At 42.2% G+C, this 11,994-nt stretch overlaps 1 protein-coding gene across 1 annotated transcript in view; it reads left to right on the top strand.

Moving 5' to 3' along the window:
- The first annotated feature begins 2,980 nt into the window (after positions 1–2,980).
- The window catches only part of PRSS12 (serine protease 12), a 63,626-nt gene continuing 54,612 nt past the window's right edge, over positions 2,981–11,994 (top strand). The window contains 3 exon segments of the mRNA XM_006185527.2: positions 2,981–4,782; positions 4,784–5,105; positions 5,108–5,191. Coding sequence (XP_006185589.2) covers positions 4,690–4,782; positions 4,784–5,105; positions 5,108–5,191 — 499 coding nt within the window. The 5' untranslated portion in view covers positions 2,981–4,689.

Genomic DNA, 11,994 nt, shown 5'->3' with positions numbered 1-11,994 from the left:
ACTGAGTACTAGGCTCACCAGTTTACATGCATTATCTTAGTAACCCCTCACAGAGATCCATCCTGCTAGCAGATCACTGTCCGCTTTTCCCCGATGTTGAGCCTCTGGCTTAGAGAAGTAATGGAGCTTGCCTAAGATCCCACAGTGAGTAGGTGTGAGAGCCAGATGAACCAGCGATTTCAAGGCTGAATTCACCTTTTTCTTTTCTTTTTTGGGGAGATATCTATAGTCCTCATATAGAGTATGTATCATTTGGATAAGCCTGGAAATGAATCTCTAGAATTAATTTCTATACAGGGATTATATCAAAGTTAGATGAATTTTTAGAAATAAGTGGAAACTGGGTGAGAGAGGGGGTATAGCTCAGTGGTAGAGTGCATGCTTAGCATGCACAAGGTTTTGGTTCAATCCCCAGTATCTCTATTAAAAATAGACAAATAAATAAATAAATCTAATTACCTCCCTCCCAAAAAAATTAATAAAGGGGAAAAAAGAAAACAAGACCAAGAAAAAAATCATTAAAAAAAAGGAAATCAAAAAAGATTCTGTTTTATAAAATTCAACTTTAAACAATGAGGAAAATAGAGCTCCAATGCCCCCTTATGAACAATACGAATATGATTAGTCAGGCAGAAATTTTATTTTGTCGTTGGACACCATATGTAAGGTCAGCAGCCCTTATACAGGATTCTATATGTAAACATAGAACAGCTCCTGTAGTTAGGGGTCCTCAGACATCTTCTTGGCGGAGGGCTGGCAAAGACGAGTGCGACCAATACAAAGCAGAGGGATAAATTTTACCTCCACTGCCAGAGACCTCCTGCCAACAGAGGCCCTCTGCCCAAATAACTGAACAATTCACCCAGCAGTTCATTACTTATTTTCTGAGTCTTTCTTTCACTGAACTTTTAACTAAATATTATATGTTCTTTTATTGTATTTTCCCCTGCTCAAGGCCTGATTATGTTTTATAATTTCAAATCCTCACAGTTCCTAGACAGGGACTTATATTATTGATATTACTTGATATATTTCTTCTTGTATATGAAAGAGCAATGCTCAGTGTTCTTTTAACTAATTTTTTTCCCTGGGAATTGTACAAGTAAATACTGTTCTTATGCCATATGTTTAAAACCTCTTAGCTTTTCCAAATGCAAGCAGTACCCAAATTGTGAATGGAACTTTTCCAAAAGTTAGTTGGTATACTGGTTTTTGGAACTCTAATATGCATCTTGGTTGCATTTCTGAATCGAACTACACAAGAGCTATACAGCCCATCATGTATGTGAAGTAAAATGATCTCCTAAACCACCATAAAACCAAATGTTCATATATAACAGAGTTGCCACAGGAAAGTACAGATGTGCAGGTGTGTCTGTGTCCCACCTCCATCCCCAAGACTGCACACCTTCCTTGCTGGGACGTGGGCAGGCAGACTCCCCTCATCACTTTCCAAGGTTTTAGGCTGAGAGGCTGGGGAGAGTTGAGCTCTTGGGCCCCGAATCACTGAGGTTGCAGAGGTGACAAGAGGGATTATGGGGGCCTTCTGGGGCTTTCTAAGTGTAGTGGGAAATGCCTGTAAGATGTCATTTGTTTCTTTCTGTTCCCTCTCCTTGCTCATTTGTTGCTGCTGAAGGGGTTGGAGGGCAAAGGAAAATCGAGGGGAGTTCTCACAGTTATAATAAGGTGTTATTGCCTCCCCCTTTCCTTTGGCTTTGATGTTGGTGACAGAGGGTCAGGAGACTCTGAGGAGGGAGCTTTGGCTAGGTAGTGCCTAATCGAGGCAGAAGGAAAGGATCTCTCCCTGCAAACACCCCCCACCTCCACACACACACACACACACACACACACACACACACACACACACACACACACACTGTGATGTGCCTGTAGTGGGAGGGAGAAATACATCTCAGGGATTGGATTGGGAATTGGAAATCTTAAACAGCTGCATCTTGGTAGCAGCAAGGAGGAATGAAAGAAGAGAAGGAAGAAGGAAAAGATTAGCAGAGGAGGGGAGTAGTATGTAAAGAGCAGTTCTGTTTAAGTCATACTCTGCCTGTAAAACAGAGGGCAAAACCCACATTGAGGTCCCTAACTTCACAGTCCAATTACATACCTGCCATTTTATCTTCTAAGAAAGGTACGCTTAAAAACTTGAAGCGATTAAAACCAGATGTGGAATTTTCTGTGGGTAACTCCACTTTGTATGTGTCAGCTTTACAGTATGTTAAATGTAAGCAGACCTTGGAAAATCTCTTAGGTGTCCAGAGAGCTGGAGGAGAGGCCAGGCTGCACCAGGGTCCCTCCTTTCTGGACCTCAGACCTGAATTATACGCTATCTTCTCTTCTACTTACTTCTTTCTCATTATTTCCCCCTCTCTGAGGTACAAAGGTGTGTGGGAATTGGGTCTGCTTACAGACCCCCAGGAAGCCATGGGTACAGGAGCCATGCAGGGAAGGGTTGCAGATGGGTCTAAGCAAGGCAGCCAGAATCCTAAGATGAGCCTTCCCTGGGCCATTAAGTGAACGGCAGAAGGTCTGAAGGAAAAGGGTGACTCCTCTTAGAATTGTCACCTATTATACCAAGAATCTGTGATCGGTGAACTCTATTGACCTACACTAAAATAAGGAAACAACCTCCTCCAGATAATGTATTTTACCTTCACTCTCTTCCCCAAGTAGTTTTTTTGGTGAGGGGTGGTGATAATTAGGTCTCTTCCTTCCTTCCTTCCTTCCTTCCTTCCTTTCTTTCTTTTCTTCCTTTCTTTCTTTCTTTTCTTCCTTTCTTCTTTCTTTCTTTCTTTCTTTCTTTCTTTCTTTCTTTCCTTTCTTTCTTTCTTTCTTTCCTTTCTTTTCCTTTCTTTCTTTCCTTTCTTTCCTTTCTTTCCTTTCTTTCTTTCTTGTTAGGGGAGGTATGGGAATTGAACCCAGGAACTCGTACATGCTTGCTCCACTGAATTATACGCTACCCCCCGCCCCAACCCAGGAGAGTTTTAATTATGCTTTTGGAACCAGAAAAGTATTAGTTAAAAAAAAATTAGTAGGTAAAATCATCTTGAGTAAAAACACCTTGATAAAGATTTGATAAATACACTCCTTGATTCCTAATATTATTCATTTGCCCATTCTCTCTGAAGTAAAATCAAATGTTTCACTAACTGGAGAGAAACATTTTAGAAACAGTAAGATGATTTGAAAACGTTACACGAAGATAGATTATTTGAGATGGGCGTAGGGAATTCACTCCTGTTCTAACTGAAATCCAGGTTTAAACAATAAACATTTAAGTCGTGCTGAAGTTTCCTTCAGAGTACAGTATATTATCGTGCAGTAGTCCTTTTCCACACTGCAACATAATTATGCCAGCAAATAAAATATTACCTTCTTTATGGCCTTCCTTTTTCTTGTTTCACTTCAGTGGCATAGTCAGCAACAACTGAAAGGGGAAATCCTAAAATCTAGTTCTGTGATTTTTAAAAATTCTAAGCAACATTTTTTTTTTTTTTTTTTTTTTTTGCGGGGGGGTCACTAGGGAAGCTGTTGAAAGGGTTTTGCTAAGGTCGAGCCAACAGCTACGAAATTGCAGCAGGCAGAGTACAGTTTGGAGTGGCAAATGAATAGGCTTAACTCAAGTCCCTTGCCGGGCAGAAAACGAGGCAGGTGTTAGAGGGATGGACTTTTTGGATAGGATGGAGACCCGAACGGATGAAGTCTTCTCTGGTTAGAAAGGAAATTTGGTATTAAGAGGGCCTCACTGAATCCCAATAATAACCAAACAACTGGTGGTGTTTCAGGACACCGGGTGGAAAGTGGGAGGCAGGAAGCAGAAAGGCTCAAGCTACTTTCCCTGGGTGGGTTCAGGAATTTAATTTCAGCAAATGTTTATCGGAGCCTAATAAGTGTTGGCCACGGTGTTAAGCACTGGGATATACAGCGGAACGAAACATGGTCTTGTCCTTGAGGAGCTCACAGCTCAGTAAAATGGCTGCAGCATTCCGCGTGGGCTTTGATAACTTTTACCCCGGGACTTATCAGAGGAGAGTTTCAACTAAATCCACCCCCTTTTCTTCTAAAGATTTCAAAACAGAGGAAACGAGGGCGGCACGGGGCTGGTGGCAGGCTTGGCAGCCGCCAGACACGGGACTATGGTGATGTTGCCAGCTGGCAAGGGGCAGCCAAGACCGTCCCCCGCGTTGGCACCTTCGGGCTTGGCTCGGGCAGTGAAGCCGCGGCGGTGCCAGCAGCTGGTCTGGCCGGGCCGGACGGGCTGACAGCCCGGAGCCGGGCAGGGACCGAGCTGAGGTCCGGCCCTGGGGCGACAATGCGTGCCTCGCGCCCGCAGCCAGGGGGCAGAGTTTCCGGGCTCGTGCCAATGCCGGCTACCTGGGGCTCGGGCCCCGCCACTGCCCGCCGGGTCTCCGCCTTCTCCTTCGCTGGTCCTCTCCACCAGCCCAGTCTCCGCGGAGCCCAAGATTTCCCCGCCCGCGACCACTCCCGAGGCGCAGGAGCAGAGGCGCGGCAGGGGACTCGCGGCGGGAGGCGAGCTGAGTAGAGGGAGGCGGTCCGCGCGCGGGGGACGGGAGGGGGCTCGAGTAGGGGATTCCAGGGACCCGCAGCCCCGCCCCCTCCTCTCCTCTACGCCCGCGGAGCCGGGGAGCATGGACCAAACCCCGCTGCTCTGGCACCATGACGCTCGCCCGCTTTGCGGTGGCTCTGATTTTCTGGGTGCTCCCCGGAGTGGTCAGCTTTGACCCGGTCCTCAGTTATCCCCTCCACCACCAGCCATCGCCATTCGCCCCCTCCGGGTCCCCAGTACCCCTATTACCTGCCTACCTTGCAGCGGCCACTGAGGACGCCTCCGCCTGCCCCTCTTCCGCGCGTCCTGCGCCCCCAGCCGGCGCTCCATGCCCCGCGCCTGCACGCCCTCCACGCGGGGCGCACGCCCGGGCCACACCCTGGGGGCTGCCCCGCTGGCGAGCCCTGGGTCAATGTGACAGACCTCGGGGCCCCTTGTCTGCACTGGGCAGAGGTGCCACCTTTCCTCGAGCGGTCGCCCCCGGCGGCCTGGGCTCAACTGCGAGGGCAGCACCACAACTTTTGCCGGAGCCCGACGGCGCGGGCAGACCCTGGTGCTTCTATGGGAACGCCCACGGCAAGGTGGACTGGGGCTACTGCGACTGCAGACACGGTGAGTGGCCTCGGGGCAGCGGCGGCGACTCGGAACTGGCGGGGAACAAGCTTGGTTAGGAGAGGGCGCTAGGTGTTGAAGAGGGGGAGTGAGAGGGTGTGGGGTTGCGGGTTTGCGTTGCTCAGTGTGGTGTTGGGCTCTGAGTTACCAGCCAAGTACATTCCTACCTTGACTCTAAATTAGCAAAGCCGCTTTGTGTGCTGAAAGTTGTCCGGGGTGATAGTTTCTCGGCAAGTTGCTGCGCTCTGGCTTCCTGGATAAGGTCGTGTTTCTGGCCACTGTGTGTATGTGTGTTTGTGTGCGCGCGTGCGTTGCGAGTGTGTTCTCTGGATCAGCTTGCCTTGAGAATTTTACCATATTTATCCATATTTACGGAGAAGAAGTAAAGCAAAGGAGGGGAATACTTTCTAATTACTTGTTTTGGAAAGGGAAATATTAAATCCAATATGACAACCAATAACCACCCTCCCCCCACCCCCGACCCCCGTAGACCCGATTTGGGAAAATGTGGTAAAATTTCTGTCTTAACTCCCACCATTGACATGTATTTGAAAAAGTCTGGCAAAATATCCGGGTGAAAATACAGCTGGTCAAAATGCTAGTTCACGGTTCTTGGGCACAGTACGGTAAATATCAATAGTGAGTGAAGAAAAAAGAAAGGGAAAGAGATAGGAATAGTAACTATCATAGGGCAGGAGCAACTTGTTATAGTCAAGTGCAGTTCAGGAATGCCCCTATTCAGCTGTATACCTTATTTGTGGACAATCTGGGTTAGTTGGTAAAGAATAAAGTTGGTAAGATATTTTGGTTTTGTGATAATAAAAGTGTCACATTAATATATTTAAATGTAGGTGAATAATTTGCCTTTGAATCATGCTTCGTTTTGAGTTGTTGGGGTTTTGTTTAAAATTCGGGCTTTCTCCCCCTCTCCTTTTATAGCTATGGAAGAAAAACCTTATGACCTTCAAAGTTGGATTTCCCTTAATAAATTTTTTTTTTGGCAGCTCTCCACCCAAGCTGTGGGGCAGAGGTTTCGTTAATCTTGACTCTGAGATATGTCCTGCTTTGTACCTTTTGGAGGTAATTTGGAGGTTAACTTTCACAGGGCCATTCTTTCCCTTCAGAAATTTTTATTTATCTGTGCCTTCAATTGCATTAGTGCTTTGAGTTAAAGGAAAGTGATGGGAAGGTTAAGATCAATTATCCTTCATCCTAGAGAATGAAGTCATCGCTCTACTTGTGTTTCACAGACAGAATGCCAATGTGGCTATAAAAAATTTGAGATAATAGCAAGCAGAGAGCCCTAGCATTGTTTCACTATTTACTGTAAGAGATAATTTGTAATAGAATCTCATGTTTGGCAAACATTGACAGTTTTTTCATTTTACTATTGTATTTCATATTTCCTATTATAATAGAAGTAAATGGAATTCAAAGTTAAAGCACTAGAGTGATCTATTGTGTTCTTTCTGATATGTAAGTGTTTTAACTTTATATTCCAGAGGAGAGTAGCTTGTCCTTTGATTCTCCCCAGCCTCTTGTATTGAAAAGAAATTTAAACCTAACAACAGCATGGACTGTTTGTGGATGTCTTTATGTTCATAGCTAATTGTCACTAGACAAAACTCCGAACACTGCTTAAGTGTGTGTACTTCCTGGAGTAAAGTGACTGAACACAAAAGAAGCAAAAGAAACCACCCAAGATGGGAGATAAATGCCTCCCCCTGCCAACAAATATAAAAACACAACAACAGCAACAACAACCAGGAAAGCAATCTGCTGGCTATGTAATAATTTAATTACTTTCATAGACTCAGTCTTGATAACCCATTCTGTCATTTATTCCTCATGTTCTGATTGGGCATAATTCATGCTTTCAAAATGACTGGCTATTCTGAACCGTATAGCTTTCTTGGTTGTACATTTCCCTTAGGAGTGTGAACAAAGCTGTCATGGAGTGGTGAGAAGAATATGGAATTGTGCTTTAGAAAACACTGGTATCCGCTTTGGATCTGCCAGTAGCTACTCTGTGTTGAGTAAGACTCTTAACCCCCAGAGCTTTGGTTTCTTTATCTGGAGAAAGGCAGTTTTGGAATAGATTTATTGAAAAAACTTTCCCAGTTACCAAAACAACCTGGCCTGATAATAGCAGGTAGGATTTATTGAGCATTCACTCTGTGTTGGATGCTTAGCTAAACATTTTACATATTAGTCTTCTCATTTAATTCTCATAGCAACATTATAAGATAGTGGATATTTTTACTCCACAGCTTATTTTGTTCTTTAATTATATAAGCATGTAGAAATATCTGTGCTGTCTAATGGTCCTATTTTTGCAGCTTAAGGGCTAGTCTAAAAGGAAGGAGAAAGGAAATTATATTTGGTCCAGTGCACATGATTTCTAGTCTCTTATGATTTGAAAATATCTAGTTTTTTTTCTTTCTTTTCTTTTTCTTTTTTCTTTATGAGAAACAATTAGAACAAAAGGAAAGAAAATTTATTGTAATGAAATCCCTCCTTTAATAAACTGGAGACTAGAGTCATGTATCTGGTTACACTGAGAGAAATGAGGAAGTTGGTGCTCTTGAGGTGGAGAGTTGGTTGAAGGCTAGTGGAAGGGGTGGTAGGGGATCTCAGCTAAGCCAGGTGGGGCGTGGACACTCCAGTGGCTCAAATGTCTGAGAACGAGAAAGAGGATGCCTGGGCTCTGACTGTGTAAAACTTGCAAATTAGTAGTAAAGAATCATTCCAGGGATTGCAACAGCCTGAATCAGCCCAGGGAACTAGTTCTCACAGTGAGCATTAGAACCACGTGGGGGCTTATTAAAATGCAGATTCCTGGGCTCCAGCCTCCCGAGACTCCTGATTATATAAGCTTAGGAATCTGGCTCAGGAATGTGCATTTCTAATGAGCCGTCAAGATGATTAGTGCTGAAGACCCTTTGTCACAAGTCAGGGAAAACCTTGGCATCAGAACCCACCTAAGCTGGGTAGTGGTGGGTGATCCTGTTGGCCGAGTCCACCATTCTGTGATCGAATCCTGCTAGGTTTAGGGTCAAGCATAAGTCAGCTATATGGTCAATTTTGTGTGGTTTTAGAAAATGGCCCCACTGGTTTTTATTTGACCAGTGTGGGATAATAACAACTGAGTTCACCAGGAATATGATTATCAACTCAATGTGAGCCAGGTTTTATCACATTTCTACAGGAGGAATTAACAGACAACTGATTCCTCCCAACAATACCTTGTAATAATTTAGAGCTTCCTGACTGGAAAGGGAAATCACTTTTTCAGTCTCTGGTTGGCGTGGCTGGGCAACTTGCTTGACTGTGCTAGGAACTCCTCTTTGTTGCAAGTAGCCAAGTGGAACTCAGCCATAGGGGACTGAGGACTTATAGCTAAAGCAGGTATCTGCACGAGAACGCTTTAATGCTTGAGATTCTACCAGAAAGACTAATTCATAGATCTGATTTTTTGTCGTGTCATGCCTGTCTGTCCTCCTAAATCTCCTGATTCAAATAGAGATAGCGGATTTGTGGGATGGATGCTACTGTTTACAGGCTATACTCTTTGAAGTCCATCTGGTGTTTGACGTGAATGTTAATTAAAAAGTTGGCTGAAAGCTGTCCCTTTAAAATTTTTTTGAATGCTGCATCTTGATTCGATGTAGCAGGTGTCGAAAAACATTTATTAGTGATAACAGATTTGATAAATTTCCTGGCTGGATTTTAAATATTGAGCTCAATCTGCTTTTCAGGCTAAGGCAATTATAAAATAGCTTTGACTTGGGGCATTTTCTGACTCTTTACTAGTGTGAAGGTTTTTTTAAAGAAGAAAATTAGATATCCAGTTACTATTGCCTTTTACAAGTGATTAACTTGAAATATATATACATACACACACACACACACACACAGAGTCCATATATACATATATATATAGTCTTTGAGTGTGTGTGTGTATGAAAGTAATCTTCGTAAACATAATTTGGTTTATAACTGTGAAGGCAAACCTAAATACCCAGCGATAAGGTACTACTCAGAGGTCCCTTCATTTGATGAATACTATGCAGCTCTTAAAGTGATAATTGCAAAGATTATATATTAAAAAAATGGAAAAATGCCTCTGACAATGTTTGTTGTAAAATTCTTATTTTTTATTGAAGTGTAGTTGGTTGACAACGTTAGTTTCAGGTGTACAGCAAAGTGATTGTTATACATATACGTTTATGTATTTATTTTTCAGATTCTTTTCCGTTACAGCTCATTACAGGACATTGAATATTGTTCCTTGTGCTATACAATAGGTCCTTGTTGTTTATCTGTGTTGTGTATAGTAATGTGTATCTATTAATCCCAAACTCCTAATCTTAGCCCTACCTCCCTTTTCCCCCCTGGTAACCACAGTTTGTTTTCTGTGTCCATGAGAGTCTGTTTCTGGTCTGTAAATAAAATTTATATCTTTTTTTTTTTTAGATTCCACATATAAGTGACATCATATGATATTTGTTTTTCTCTGTCTCATTTGCTTCACTTAATATGATAATCTCTAGGTCCATCCATGTTGCTGCAAATAACATTTCTTTTTTATGGCTGAGTAATATTCCTTTGTGTATATATGTATACACACCACATCTTCTTTATTCAGTCATCTGTCTATGACAATATTAAAGGAGAAAAGATGGATGCAAAATTTATATACATTACAACTAACTGTGAAAATAAAGATAGCTGTGAAAAATTTGGAAGAGAAAGCAAATGATAATTATGATTGTGGTATGAGTGTGGCTTGTTTTGTTAGGGTGGTTTTGATGGCAAAGAATAGAAAACTCAATTCAAAATAACTGAAGAAATAAGGTGATTTATTGTTCATATTACAAGAAATCAGTCTTCAGCATGGCACAGCTCTATTTCTCTGCAACTTTCTTGATTCCTTTATTCTCAAAGTGTGGCTTTTATCCTTAGGCTAATGGTTACTCTGGGTTTCATATGGAGCTAGAACAACTTGAAGAAGAGAGATAGGGCTCTCTCTTCATGTATGTCCCATTGAAATAGCAAGGAGACCTTCCCAGAATTCCCCTACAGATGTCCTCTCGCATTTCATCAGCCAAACCTGGATCACATGTTCCTGCTTGGCACTCTCTGGAAGGGAAAATACAATTACTACACTTGCCTAGATTAATGTTGACTTCTGAACACATGGGGATTCTCCTTGCAGGGAGAAGCAGGTGGTTATTGAGGAGAACCAACAGAGTCTGCTAAGAAGTGTGGTTGAGATTTGTCCTTATACAGGTATCCTCCACTTTTTGAAAGTTTGCTTTATGTCACCTCACTTTTACATAAGACCTCATTAGAACCTGTTTTTGTTAACCAAGAGAGATCCAAAGGGAATTTTTGCTTTTACGAAAAAAGGTGAAAACTGAAAAGAGCATTCAGTGTTTGTTTTGCAGTGAGCCATTACAGAAGCAGTGTGTACCCTGAGCAGTGAGAGTAGCACCGCCAAGCTTCTTCTCCAGGAACTACACGCAGCATCTCAGCATCAGTCCCCATAGCTTTGAATTGTGTCTGTGAACATCTGGCTTTATCTTGATTTATTTTGTGCATCTGTTAGCAGATGTGTCCTAAGGTTAATTGCTTCTTTGCTTTATGCCAGTTTGGCTTACAAAAGGTTTCATAGGAACACTCTCTTTCGGATAGCAGGGTAAAACCTATACTGGGGAGATGGCCAACAGGCACATGAAAAGATGCTCAATATTGCTAATTATTAGAGAAATGCAGATCAGAACTACAATGAGGTATCACTTCACACCAGTCAGAATGGCCATCATTAAAAAGTCTACAAATAAATGGTAGAGAGAGTGTGAAGAAGAGGGAAACTTCCTACACTGTTGGTGAGAATGTAAATTGGTGCAGCCACTATAGTGGACAGTATGGAGATTCCTTAAAAAATTAAAAATAAAGTTACCATAGTATCCTGCAATCCCACTCCTGGACATATATCTGGAGAACCTCCAAGTGGAAAAGATAGATGCACCTCAATGTTCATAGCAGCACTATTTGCAATAGCCAAGACATGGAGGCAACCTAAATGTCCATTGACTAGATGACTGGATAAAGAAGATGTGGAGTGTGTGTGTGTATGTGTGTGTGTGTGTGTGTGTGTGTGTGTGTGTGTGTGATGAAATACTACTCAGCCATAAAAAAGAATGAAATAATGCCATTTGCAGCAACATGGATGGACCTAGAGATTATCATATTAAGTGAAGTAAGTCAGATAGAGAAAGATAAGTATATGCTATCACTTATATGTGGAATCTAAAAAAATGATAAAATGAACTTATTTACAGGACACAAATAGACTCACAGACATAGAAAACAAACTTACTGGTTACAAAACAGGAAAGGGGGTAAGTAAGAGAGGTATAAATTAGGAAGTTTGGGATTAGCAGATACAAACTGCTATATATAAAATAGATAAACAACAAGGACCTACTGTATAGCACCAGGGGCTGTATTCAATACCTTGTAATAACCTAAATGGAAGATAATTTGAAAAAGAATATATATATGTATAACTGAATCACTTTGCTGTTCACCTGAAACTAGCACTATATTGTAAATTAACCATACTTCAATAAAAAAAGAAAAAAAATATGCATTGGGAAAACATAATGCAGTTAAAAATAGCTATAAGTACTTAAAAATTATGCTGTGAAATGCTTCATTCATTGTTTTAGCCATATGTAAATGAGTAACATTTAGACATTGATTTGATCAGTGAAACATATTTACTTGTTTTAAGA

The sequence above is a fragment of the Camelus ferus genome, chromosome 2 (genome assembly GCF_009834535.1).
Source record: "Camelus ferus isolate YT-003-E chromosome 2, BCGSAC_Cfer_1.0, whole genome shotgun sequence".
NCBI classification, from domain to species: domain Eukaryota; kingdom Metazoa; phylum Chordata; class Mammalia; order Artiodactyla; family Camelidae; genus Camelus; species Camelus ferus.
The sequence above is the reverse complement of the archived record's forward strand: the minus strand, read 5'-3'. Positions and strand labels throughout refer to the sequence as shown.